Source organism: Sebastes umbrosus, chromosome 8 (genome assembly GCF_015220745.1).
Source record: "Sebastes umbrosus isolate fSebUmb1 chromosome 8, fSebUmb1.pri, whole genome shotgun sequence".
In the NCBI taxonomy this organism is placed as follows: Eukaryota; Metazoa; Chordata; class Actinopteri; order Perciformes; family Sebastidae; genus Sebastes; species Sebastes umbrosus.
Genome location: NC_051276.1, coordinates 35,559,205 through 35,570,823, shown reverse-complemented (window position 1 = coordinate 35,570,823; position 11,619 = coordinate 35,559,205). Strand labels below are relative to the sequence as shown.

General features: G+C 39.6%; 1 protein-coding gene across 4 annotated transcripts in view; it reads right to left on the bottom strand.

The window, feature by feature from the left end:
• Positions 1–1,374: 1,374 nt before the first annotated feature.
• The window catches only part of LOC119492997 (L-rhamnose-binding lectin SML-like), a 301,994-nt gene continuing 291,749 nt past the window's right edge, over positions 1,375–11,619 (bottom strand). For 3 of the 4 annotated variants that reach the window (XM_037777946.1, XM_037777947.1, XM_037777948.1), the window contains exons 3-8: positions 6,562–6,778; positions 4,893–4,928; positions 4,610–4,660; positions 3,450–3,591; positions 3,179–3,333; positions 1,375–1,630 (exon numbers count right to left, since the gene is read on the bottom strand). In XM_037777946.1, the coding sequence (XP_037633874.1) occupies positions 1,602–1,630; positions 3,179–3,333; positions 3,450–3,591; positions 4,610–4,660; positions 4,893–4,928; positions 6,562–6,592 (444 nt within the window). In that variant the 5' untranslated portion in view covers positions 6,593–6,778 and the 3' untranslated portion in view covers positions 1,375–1,601. Of the gene's footprint in view, positions 1,631–1,777; positions 1,829–3,178; positions 3,334–3,449; positions 3,592–4,609; positions 4,661–4,892; positions 4,929–6,561; positions 6,779–11,619 lie in introns of all 4 variants that reach the window. The other variant, XM_037777949.1, reaches the window with a different exon arrangement.

Sequence of the window (11,619 nt, the reverse complement as noted above, 5' to 3'; positions counted from 1 at the left end):
TTTTTTAGTTTAGTAAAAGTATAGTAGTATAAACAGAAGTACCACTCATTATGCAGAACGGCCCATTTCAGAATAATATATATTATATTATTTGTTTTTGGATCACTGTTGCAACATGTTTTTACTTATTTCGTCCGACCAACAGAAGATATTCAGTCTTCTACCATGATATAAAACACAGAAAACCAACACATTTCAAGCTGGAAATATTTGTAATTTTCTCTTGAAAATGATTAAAATAGCCTCTGATAAATTCATTAATACTTAAATCGACTAATCGAGTAACGCAGTTATTGATTCAACTGTAGAAATAAAAGAACTGGAATAAAGATTCATGTTTCAACTGGTCGTTATGACTGATTACTTCACTGATGCATTTAAAATACAAAATATTAAGTAAATAATATAATAAACTGAGGAAGATGTGAAATGATCGAAAGCCCCGGAACAGCTACTAACAAACTGCTGTTTCTAAAGTCAAGAACATAAAAACTCAACATATAAAGAGATTAATAATAAGATCTGCAGGTAAAGGATGCAGAAACTAAAAGGTATTAATGGTCATTAAATGTGTCTATTAATAGTTTTACTTCCTTATTACTTATTAAAATGTTAAATAATTTAATAACATGTTTAAAATATATTTAAAATGTACTTTTTGTCATTCAGTCTAATGTGTCTTTTGGACAACAGTGACAGTATTAATGAACCTGTTGAACGGACCAGCAGCGCCACCCAGAGGAGAAAACCTGAGCCCTCAGTTTAGGAAATATTATAACTTTTTGTGGGTTGACATGTCCATTTTCAAAGGGGTCCCTTGACCTCTGACCTCCAGATCAGTGAATGTAAATGGGTTCTATGGGTACCCACGAGTCTCCCCTTTACAGACATGCCCACTTTATGATCATCACATGCAGTTTGGGTCCATAAACAGTCTTGAATTCCATAAATTGGGTCTCACTGTAAAGCTGAGACTCTGGTGGATCCAATGAAAACACGGACAGATCTATACCTTCACATCAGTCAGGTGTTGAATGCAGGACTTTTACTTGTAGTGGAGTATTTCCACAGCGTGGTTTTAGTACTTTTACTGCAGTAATGCCTCATTTCTCTTTCAATCAACTCTCAAAACCAAACTGATATAAAACACCCGACTGATGATAAAAACATTTTCATCTGTTGTCAGAATATAAAACTTAGATTATAAACAAGTTCAGACACAAATAAAGACATTTCAACATCCACACTCTTCATGACAGAGAGCGTGTGAAGTGATAGACGCTACATCAGAGCAGCTGCTGACCTTGAGGTGAGGCGGTTTTATCAGCTGAAGGTGATGAAGTTATTTCACAAAACGCACAACGTAGGAGGAAAACAATGATTTTAATGACTTATAATCCTTCTGGAGTAATTAAGCTCAGATAGGTTTTACACATTTTAGATACATGAATCCAGACTTGTATTTTAAGATGTAAAATATCAGGTTGTTTCTGGTTCGTCAGACAGTAAAGAACACGACAGCATGAGGTTGTTACTGAGATGTTAGAGATGGAGGTGATGCGTCTTCACGCTGTTTTCTGTCCAGTAAAGGTTTAGAAGCGTCATTCTTCATCGGCTGGTTTGTCTACGCCTGCAGAGGAAACAGGAGCAGTGATGAGAATCAGGAGCTTCACTTTGAGGAGAAATCAACACAGACAGGAAAAAGTAGTCGAACACAGCGCATGTAAATGATTTGATTTTTGATTTTGAATTTATTGAAAGAGGCTGGGAGTTGTACCCCGAAGATATGACGCCTTGATGATGTGTGACCTCTCCTGTTTTCACCCTCCTTGATTGGAAAGAGGAAGGAAAGGATTTACGGTGCTGGAAATCCATTTATCTTTCTGGCTTTTACTGCTTAAATACCACATCATCATCATCATCATCGTCATCCTCATCGCAGCGTGTAGGTTTTGGTTGCTTAGTAACAGCAGGAACGACAGGAGCGCAACCTCCAAAGCACCTTGGATAAAAGGATAAAAGCGGCACGGCTGGCGTTTTCCACGTGTTTTTAGAGGCGGCCCCCGAGTTTACTGTTTAAATGTAAAGTGAGATAGTTTGTGACCAAGCACCAAACCAAACACCGCCCAGCGGCCGGAGAACACTTTCTCATTTTACAGCTAAACATCCATCCATCCATCATCTTCCTCTTATCCGGGTCTCGGGGCGGCAGGTTTAGCAGAGAATTCCAGGCGTCCCGCTCCAGCAACATTTTCCAGCTCTTCCTGGGGGACCCCGAGGCCAGACCAGACCAGATATGTAATCTCTCTGGCGTGTTCTGGGTCTGCCCCAGGGCCTCTTACCAGCTGGACGTAACCAGAAAACCTCCAAAGGGAGGCGTCCAATCTAGGAATGTTAATAATTAACCTTTTATTAGACATTAAGTATTTTAACCGATTAACGCCATCGGTTACGGGAAGATCAGGAAACAGGAAGTCGGCTCCGTCTCTCCAGCTCGCTTGAGCGGAGCGGAGGAGTTGTAGTTTCATAGCATTTATTCACCGACAAATAAACTGTCCACACACTGCTACACCTACGATCACAGCTAGAACGCCACCAACAACCTCACACTCACCTCCAACACACACACGGACACTCGTTAGCACAAACACACACACTGTTTGTTGGACACTCGCTAAAGTTACACCGGGCAGACACACAGCTGACAACCTGCTAAACTAAACTAAATGTGAGGTGGAGACTTTTACTGGGAAAGTGGCTGCATGTCCGCGACACTACACGCAGCATCCTAGCTGCTAAGTTAACGCTCCCAGACGCTGAACTGGGGACTCAGTTGTCTGTTGTGCTCGTACACTGCAGCTGGCACGAGGCACAAATCTTGTCAGTTAATAATCGGTTTGTATCCGCGACCTCATTCTTTCTGTCACTCCCCAAAGCTCATGACCAGAGGTGAGGGTCGGAACGTAGATGGACCGGTAAATTGAGAGCTTTGCCTTCCAGCTCAGCTCCCTCTGAACCACAACGGTCCGCCTCCATTTCATTTATAAACGTCACTAACGGCAGCTTTAAGGGTTTAGTTTAAGGTTAGAGGTTAGAGGTTAGGGGTAAAAGGTTAGAGGTTAGAGGTTAAGGGAATGTATCATGTATCAATGGGAGTATAGAGTAGGTGTGTACGTACAGTCAGGTTTGGTTGGAGGTGGCGGTGGAGGTGGAGGAGGTGGTGGTGTGGCGCAGGTGTAGGACACCTCCAGGTACCTGGTCTGCTCCTTACAGGGATATTCACCAAACACTGGCTCAGTGACGGGGACCTCACAGGACCTCTTGTTGGCACAGCTGGAGACAGACGGACAGATGTGAGTATTTCCTGTCAGCTCATGGCGAAGTCCTTCTGCCATCTAGAGGATAAAATGATCTCTACTTGATGTACAGAGATGAGGAGTTGTTCTTACAGGTCCTCCACCACCATCTCAGCGTAGGGGAAGGAGCAGTAGTTGTCTGGCCCGTCGTCTGGGTAGCGTTTTCCCTCGCCGCACCTCGTCCCCACGCCGACCTTGTACAGGATGTGATCCAGCTTTATCTTCGCGCCGACGTCTGCAGGAAGAGGAGGAGTCACAAAATCAACACCACATTTCATTTGTTAACTTTTTGTCCCAAACTGGGAAACACATCGAGTCGCTCTCCTGATCATATCAGTCCAAGAGGTTGAGTTGGAGACGACAGTCTGATGCTGCTAGAACGTTAATGTATGACTGTATCACTCGAGCTAAAGTTGTGTCCTCCTGACCCCGTCTTTGTGAACGGCTGGTCTAAAGGGAACAACATCCACCTCCCAGCTCTCCTGAAGCTCCCGGATCAGCATTTCATATTTTGTTTGTTAAGTGTAAAAACAAATTGCAATCGATAATAATTCAAAGTAACAATAAAGTGTTGAAATGAACCATCCCCAGAAGACAGGGCTCAGCGACCTTTACTATCAAAACAGACATTGAAATGAACCGTCCCCAGAAGACAGGGCTCAGCGACCTTTACTATCAAAACAGACATTTTAGACAAAAACTAAATCTGTCTGGAGCCGCAAAACATCTGGTCATTGTGATGAAGGTAACACAGTTTATAGTCTCAGTATATAGTATATTAGTCTAATGCAGTGAGGGCCAAAGAGACAATGTACTACGGAGTATTAGGGCCACATTGAGGGGAAACACATCTGAGATTTACAGAATAAAGTCAGAATTTTACGAGAAAAAAAGTCGTAATATTACGAGAATAAAGTCATAACTTGACGAGAGAAAAATAAAATAACACGTAAAATTACTACTTTATAATATTATGACTTTATTCTCATAATCTCAGATTTATTTTTCCTCAATGTGGCCCTAATACTCCGTCGTACCGTCGTACCATAGACCTACAACAATGATAAATAAAAATTAAAATGTAAACAAAAAACAGTTATTCATTTCCATTTTTATAAATCCACAGGGAGCCACTGGAGAGGAGCTAAAGAGACGCAGGTTGCTGACCCCTGACCTCTGACTCCTGACCTCTGACCTCTGACCCCTGACCCCTGACCCCTGCCATAAGGAGATAAAGATGAATGTTTTCTTACCACATGATATCTGAGCGGTTTCATTGAGACAGGCGTAGATGACCTCTCCCTCTGTCAGAACACACACATCATCATCATCATCATCATCATCATCATCATCATTACTAGTCAGTGTTTCTTTGAGTGTTGTGCACTGGAAGAACATTATTCAATCAAATTTAGGCTCATTCATTTAATACATTTTCTTATAAATGCTGTAAACGTGATCATAACTGTAAATTCTATATTTTGTTGTGGCTCACAGCAGAGCGAACAGAGACGACCAGTTTCATTATAAACTCACCAGCAGCACGAGTGAAATACCAAGCAGCAGCCAGCACTGAAAACACAAGTTCATCTGAGTTACAACATTTAAAAGAACTGTTAGTAAGAATCCTAAATGTGTTGTTAACAGCTTCACCTGTGTCCGTTAAGTCAACTAAAGTCAGCGTCCTGTTGCTGGCGCTTGTGCTCGCTCTACATAGACATGAAGGAGCATCACTCAACACAGTGAGGAGACACACGTCAGCTAAAAGCACAATATCACTCTATATTTCAGCTGCTTGGCAGTAATGTTAGCTGACCAGACCAAGGTCTCTCCATGAATCACTGCTGATCCTAGTGTTGGCTTTTCCCGCCTCAGCCTCCCGACCGCGGCCGGAGGGAACGGGGGAGACGTCGGAGTTTTGGTCGGAGACGATAACGTTTCTCTCTGCGGAGCCCCGTCACTTCACAAGACACGGGAAACCTCTGTTGGTCTGGAGGAGCTGCAGCAGTTATTTCTGCACAAACGTCCACTGAACATTCACTAGATATTCTCAGAGCTAAACTAACTCTTCTGCAGTGTGGAGTGAGCAGCATGCACGTGAGAGGTGGAGAGAGAGAGAGAGAGAGAAGGAGCGTGGTGTGTGAGTGAAGGCAGGCAGAGGAGCAGAGGAGCAGAGGAGCAGAGACTCCGGTCCTGGAGACCAAAGCTACGGTCTCCCCCGCGTCCTCCGACCGCGGCCAACACTGTTTAACAGCTTCACTAGATACAACCAAGAGGTTTTGGTGCTTCACTGGAGTTTGTGTTGGAGTCTGAGTCTGAACAGCGGAGACACACGAGAGACCATGAGACACACGAGAGACCATGAGACACACGAGAGACCATGAGACACACGAGAGACCATGAGACACACGAGAGACCATGAGACACCGATCCGCAATGATTTATACCTGAACAAGTTACTAACAGGAACTTTAACGCTTACTGTAATTCACAACAACATGCATGTAAACCGACATCACAAAGAGACATGTGAAGACATTCTGAAGTCAGAATGACAGCTTCACTCAACAAAATATAAACATGTGAGGATAAAATAATCATCTTTCTAAATACTGATTAAACAACAGATTGTGTTTCATTAGGATAGATAGATAGATAGATAGATAGATAGATAGATAGATAGATAGAAAAGAGAGATTTCCAAATCTCTCTCTACATACCAACTACTCTACTTTAAACTAGATAAAAGACATAAAGAAATACAGTAAAATAATATTAAAGATATATCTCTGCTGTGCAAATGTATTATAAATGTCAACATACATGTAGAAGGTATAGAAAATAAATACCAAATATTACGGTAAAAATGAAATGTAACAAACCAAGAATCTATCCTCCAACATCCTCTTTGTTGTAAAACACAAATCAGGGAGGAAACAAGTGAAAGCTCCATCATCAGTAAATTAAATCTAGTTTAAAAAACTTAAATTACATCTTTTGTTTCTAGATTGTTCACAGTTCCTGTTTATGCATCACATTCTGACATTTATAATTTATTATACTTCAACTATTTCCTCCAGACTCGAACACCCAAATGATTCAAAACTTTAGTTTAGATTTGAGATATAACTAGAGAGTATAAATGCCACGTCTATAAACCAAACCAACAGAAAGGTTTGAGTAAAGCAGAGCGGATAATACTCACAGCCGAAGGCGACCAGCCTCAGTGGGACCATGTTGGTGTCTCTCAGCCTCCTCGTCCGTCTTCCACCTGCAGACGGTCCGACAGTGAACGCGGCGTCTGGACGTCCAGGTATTTATGCGTGCGTCCCGACGGCAGACATGCAGACGCCTGTCCCGCCGCTGCAGGCATGCGGGGGCCTCCTGACCCAGATGTGGTGAACATGTAAAACCCTGCGGAGCTGCAGGAGACAGATCTATAAAATCCAGTTTCAGGACCTTTAACACTCTAAATAACAGCTGCACCTCGTTCTCCGCCGGGTTTCTCATTAGGGAGCTCAAAGCTTAAAGGAAACACATCTGGATCTGTTATCCAGGGGTGGAAACTGTGCCAGCTAATTTACAAAATGAGCATGTTTTGAAGAGCCTATGTGTAGCCCTATTTATACCTCAGTACATACACAAGGTATGTATAGTACAGGGGACTTTAATCTTTAATAACACACTACAGAGCACAAACACTGATCCGAAAATCCGAAAATCCGAAAATCCCAGCCGACTCTTCTTGATCTGAAGCTCCTAAATTGACGCCCACATCATTGAATTTTTCAGAAATTTAAAACATCTGGTGCTGCACTTCAAGGTGGAAAACAACGGAGCCAATCAGAGCTCTGGAGGCGGGATTACAAATGAAGACGTCGACTTCTTCAGTACAGAAATAAGGACATGAAAAAGAGGAGTGAGGATGAGACGTCTGCAGAAATATTAACTTATAAATCATCATATTTGATGTTTGTTTCTGTGCTGCTCATAAAGACAGTTTCTCTGTCGACTGAATATGACGTCGTCGGGACAAATACATCGATTAATCTGCAGATTATTTTATTGATTGATTGTCTGGTCTATGATCAGGGCCGGCTTTACGCATAGGCCATATAGGCGGACGCCTACTGTAGGGGGCCATCATCTGGGGGGCGGCGCTGGTCGCCCTCTACAACGAACTAACGAACTAAATAACTAATTAACTAACTAAATAAATAAATAAACAAATAAATTAATTAATAAATAAATAAAAATTAAAAAAAGAAATGTCAGTGGGCACCTTTTCTCATTTTCTGCATTAAGGTAACAAATAAACAAATAAACAAACAAACAAACAAACAAACAAACAAATAAATAAATACAAATTTTAAAAAGAAATGCTGATGGATGCCCTTCCTGATTTTCTGCATTGAGGTAACAAATAAACAAATACATATATAAATAAATAAATAAATAAGCAAACAAACAAATGAATAAACATTAAAAAAATTAAAATGACGTTGGGCGCCCTTCCTCATTTTCTGCATGGAGGTAACAAATAAACAAACAAACAAATGAATAAATTAATAAATAAATAAATAAAAACAAATAAATAAAAATTAAAAAAATTAAATGACGTTGGGCGCCCTTCCTCACTTTCTGTATTGAGGTAACAAATAAAGAAAGAAAGAAAGAAAGAAAGAAAGAAAGACAGGACACTTTTCACTTCTTCATCTGCCTGGCTGCACTATTTGAAACTGACTAAACACTTTAAGCCAACAATATCAAGACCGATCGTTTATTTATATTATAATAAATACAGTTATTTAATAAAATAAAAATCTTAATTTTTTCTTGTCGCGGTTTACAGAGCTACCCCCCAGAACTCTAACCGTAGAGCGCCGCCGCCATGCGCAGCGCTCCAACTCCAACTTTCAGAATCTCTCTCCGTTGATTACTGCACATATTTATTCATAAATAACGTCCTATGGGGTTCACAGGAAGGGGCGGGACTTAAGCTCTCTGTATGGAGCGAAATACAACCAACAGAAATCACCACAGGGTTTAAGCAACTTGTCTCCGACTCCAGCGTCAACAACAACTAAAATGATGTTTCACTGAGGTCGTATCGAATACAGGACTTTTCTATAATATATTAAACTGACAAAAGAAAACGTTCTTCACTTTCACATTAACTCAGAACAGTTTGTGGATTTTACAGCTGAGCACAATAACACAATACATATCTTTCTTTTTTTCTTAGGAAGAAGAAGAAGCCAAAAAGAAATGTTCAGAAATAATTACTGCTCAGGATCCACCACGACTACAACAACTCTGAAAACGTCCCAACATGCATCAGCAGCTTTTTGAAGAGATCCAGGTGGCGGCTTCAGGCTCATAAATACCAGAGTCAACAGGAGGCCGACGTCGTTATGATCTTACATAACTGACATGAAGTTCGAAGGTTTAATGATTCTGTTTTTATGATCCATGTTGGGTTAAAGGAGTGTTTAGAGAAATGCAATATAATATTAATAACTATGTTTTCTTTAGTGTATAATCAGCTGAAACTAAGAATCAGTGTGTCTTCGTTAGTTTAAAATGAGCCGTTTGAATCCACAAAACCAGATGAATTTAACAAATAGGTGTTGAATCTTGGGGATGATATTCTCTTTAATCTTTTGTTTTTGGTTGGTCGTAATATTAAGTTTCATAAACTCCGTCACAGGTGTATTTTACAGTCAAACTGCAGGTTAAAGGTCTGATTTATTGTGGTGTGACTGCGTGTTGCTGCCAGGTTTGGGTGGATCGTATTCATAAAGCAGCAGAGGAAAGCTCTAGATGAAGTTACCTGCAGATCAGCATGTGTTTATTTATTCATTTGACATCTTTACGTTCTCATTTGGATCATTATTTTATCTCCAAACTATGCAATCATTATCCTGTTGTGTTTTTGTAATTCTTCTATGGGTTCAGATCAGTCTCAGTATTTTGTGATTTATAAATAAATGACTGCACAGAATGCACAGAAAAATAATTATCTTTGTATATAAATGTAAAAAAAATCCACATAAAAAATATATATATTTCTGATGCAGACAAATATGTTTTGTTTTAAATAAATGTAATAGAAATCCACAAATATATGAATATAAAAGTCTGAAGCCCTGACGATACCAGCGGTACCGTAGAACAATGAGTCCCCTCATGTTTTCAGAACTGGACGTTGGCATGTCTGTAAAGGGGAGACTCGTGGGTACCCAGAGAACCCATTCACTGATCTGGAGGTCAGAGGTCAAGGGACATCTTTGAACATGGCCATGACAGTTTTTCCTCGACAACATGTAAGTTTGGAGCGTTATTTAACCTCCTTCATGACCAGCTAGTCTGACATGGTGGGTACCGATGGATTCATCAGGTTTACTAGTTTAATATGATACCAGTAACTGTATTTTTTTTCTGCCTTTCTTTTCGACATTTTCTGGACTTTCTTTTGGCTTTTTTTAATTTTTTTTTCAGACTTTTTATTGGACATTTTTTCCAACAAAAGCCCTCACACATTCACATATCTGGAGGTCAGAGGTCAAGGGACCCTTTGAAAATGGACATGACAGTTTTTCCTCTCCAACATTTAGAGTAAGATTGGAGTGTTATTTAACCTCCTTCATGACCAGCTAGTCTGACCCGGTTGGTAAGTGAGCCCGCTACGCCCTCTGAAGGATTGTTTGTGTTAAAGAAATAAGTGGCGTTGAAACTAATTAGTATTAAGGCGTTATTATCTCGTTGTAACTGTAGAGAAACCAGTTATGAAAAAAAAGAGCATTCATTACGAAATACTACACAAAAGTTAGACTATGATTGTTTCATTATTCTCTTTTTATGGATCATTTAAAGTACTTGTCATATTTTGAGATGGCAGAACGTGTGTTGTCTCAGGTGAGTTCAGGTACAGATATCTGTGGAGAGCGTTTCTAAGCTACGTATGATTAAAGTTCAGGACCAAAGTCTCATTCATTCTTTCCAGTCACGTTTCTTGTTTTCTCCTGACACACCTTCGGTCTCCTTTCTGGACTCAGCTGTCAGTGAGTCGGTTATCAGTTCCTACTTTTCTTTATTGGAGGGAAAATAAGGCAGAAACAATTTCTGGTGAGTAAACTCAAGATAAAAGCAAACCAATGAAAACATACACTGAGTGGAGATACTTTACTTTGTGGTGCTGGTAGGAAGTATCACCTGACATATATAGCTACAGCGTCAAAAAATAGGCCAACTAGGGCTGTCAAAGTTAACAGGATAGTAACACGTTAACGCAAACCTGTGATTTTTAGGTTGTAGCGGTTCAGAATTAAAAAGCTAGAGTGAAGATCCTGGTATCATATGACACTATAAAACCTGATGAATCCATCGGTACCAACCATGTCATGTTAGCTTGTCATGAAGGAGGTTAAATAACGCTCCAAACTTACACTACATTTTGACGAGGAAAAACTGACATGTCCATTTTCAAAGGGGTCCCTTGACCTCTGACCTCCAGATCAGTGAATGTAAATGGGTTCTATGGGTACCCACGAGTCTCCCCTTTACAGACATGCCCACTTTATGATAATCACATGCAGTTTGGGGCAAGTCATAGTCAAGTCAGCACACTGACACACTGACAGCTGTTGTTGCCTGTTGGGCTGCAGTTTGACATGTTATGATTGGAGCATATTGTTTTATGCTAAATGCAGTACCTGTGAGGGTTTCTGGATCAATATCTGTCATTGATTTGTGTTGTTCATTAATTTATATTTTTTATATTTATTTATTTATGTATTTATCTATCTATTTATTTATTTTTTATCTATTACATTTTTTTATTTTCCATTTTCATTTATTTTTCCATTTATTTATCTATTTTTTATTTTCCATTTTTATTTTTTTATATTTCTTATTTATCTATTCATTTTTGCTTTTAATTTTATTTACTATTACTTTTAATTTTTCATATCTATATTTATTTATTTATGTATTTATATATATTTCATTATACATAAGTAAGTACGTATACTACATATACATTATACATAAGTACCTGTGAGGGTTTCTGGACAATATCTGTCATTGTTTTGTGTTGTTAACTGATTTACAATAATAAATATATACATACATTTGCATAAAGCAGCATATTTGTCCACTACAGTGTTGATAAGAGGATTAAATACTTCTCCCTTTAAGGTACATTTAGAACAGATAAAAAATGTGCGATTAATTTGTGATTGATTGACGGCTCTAATGCAGA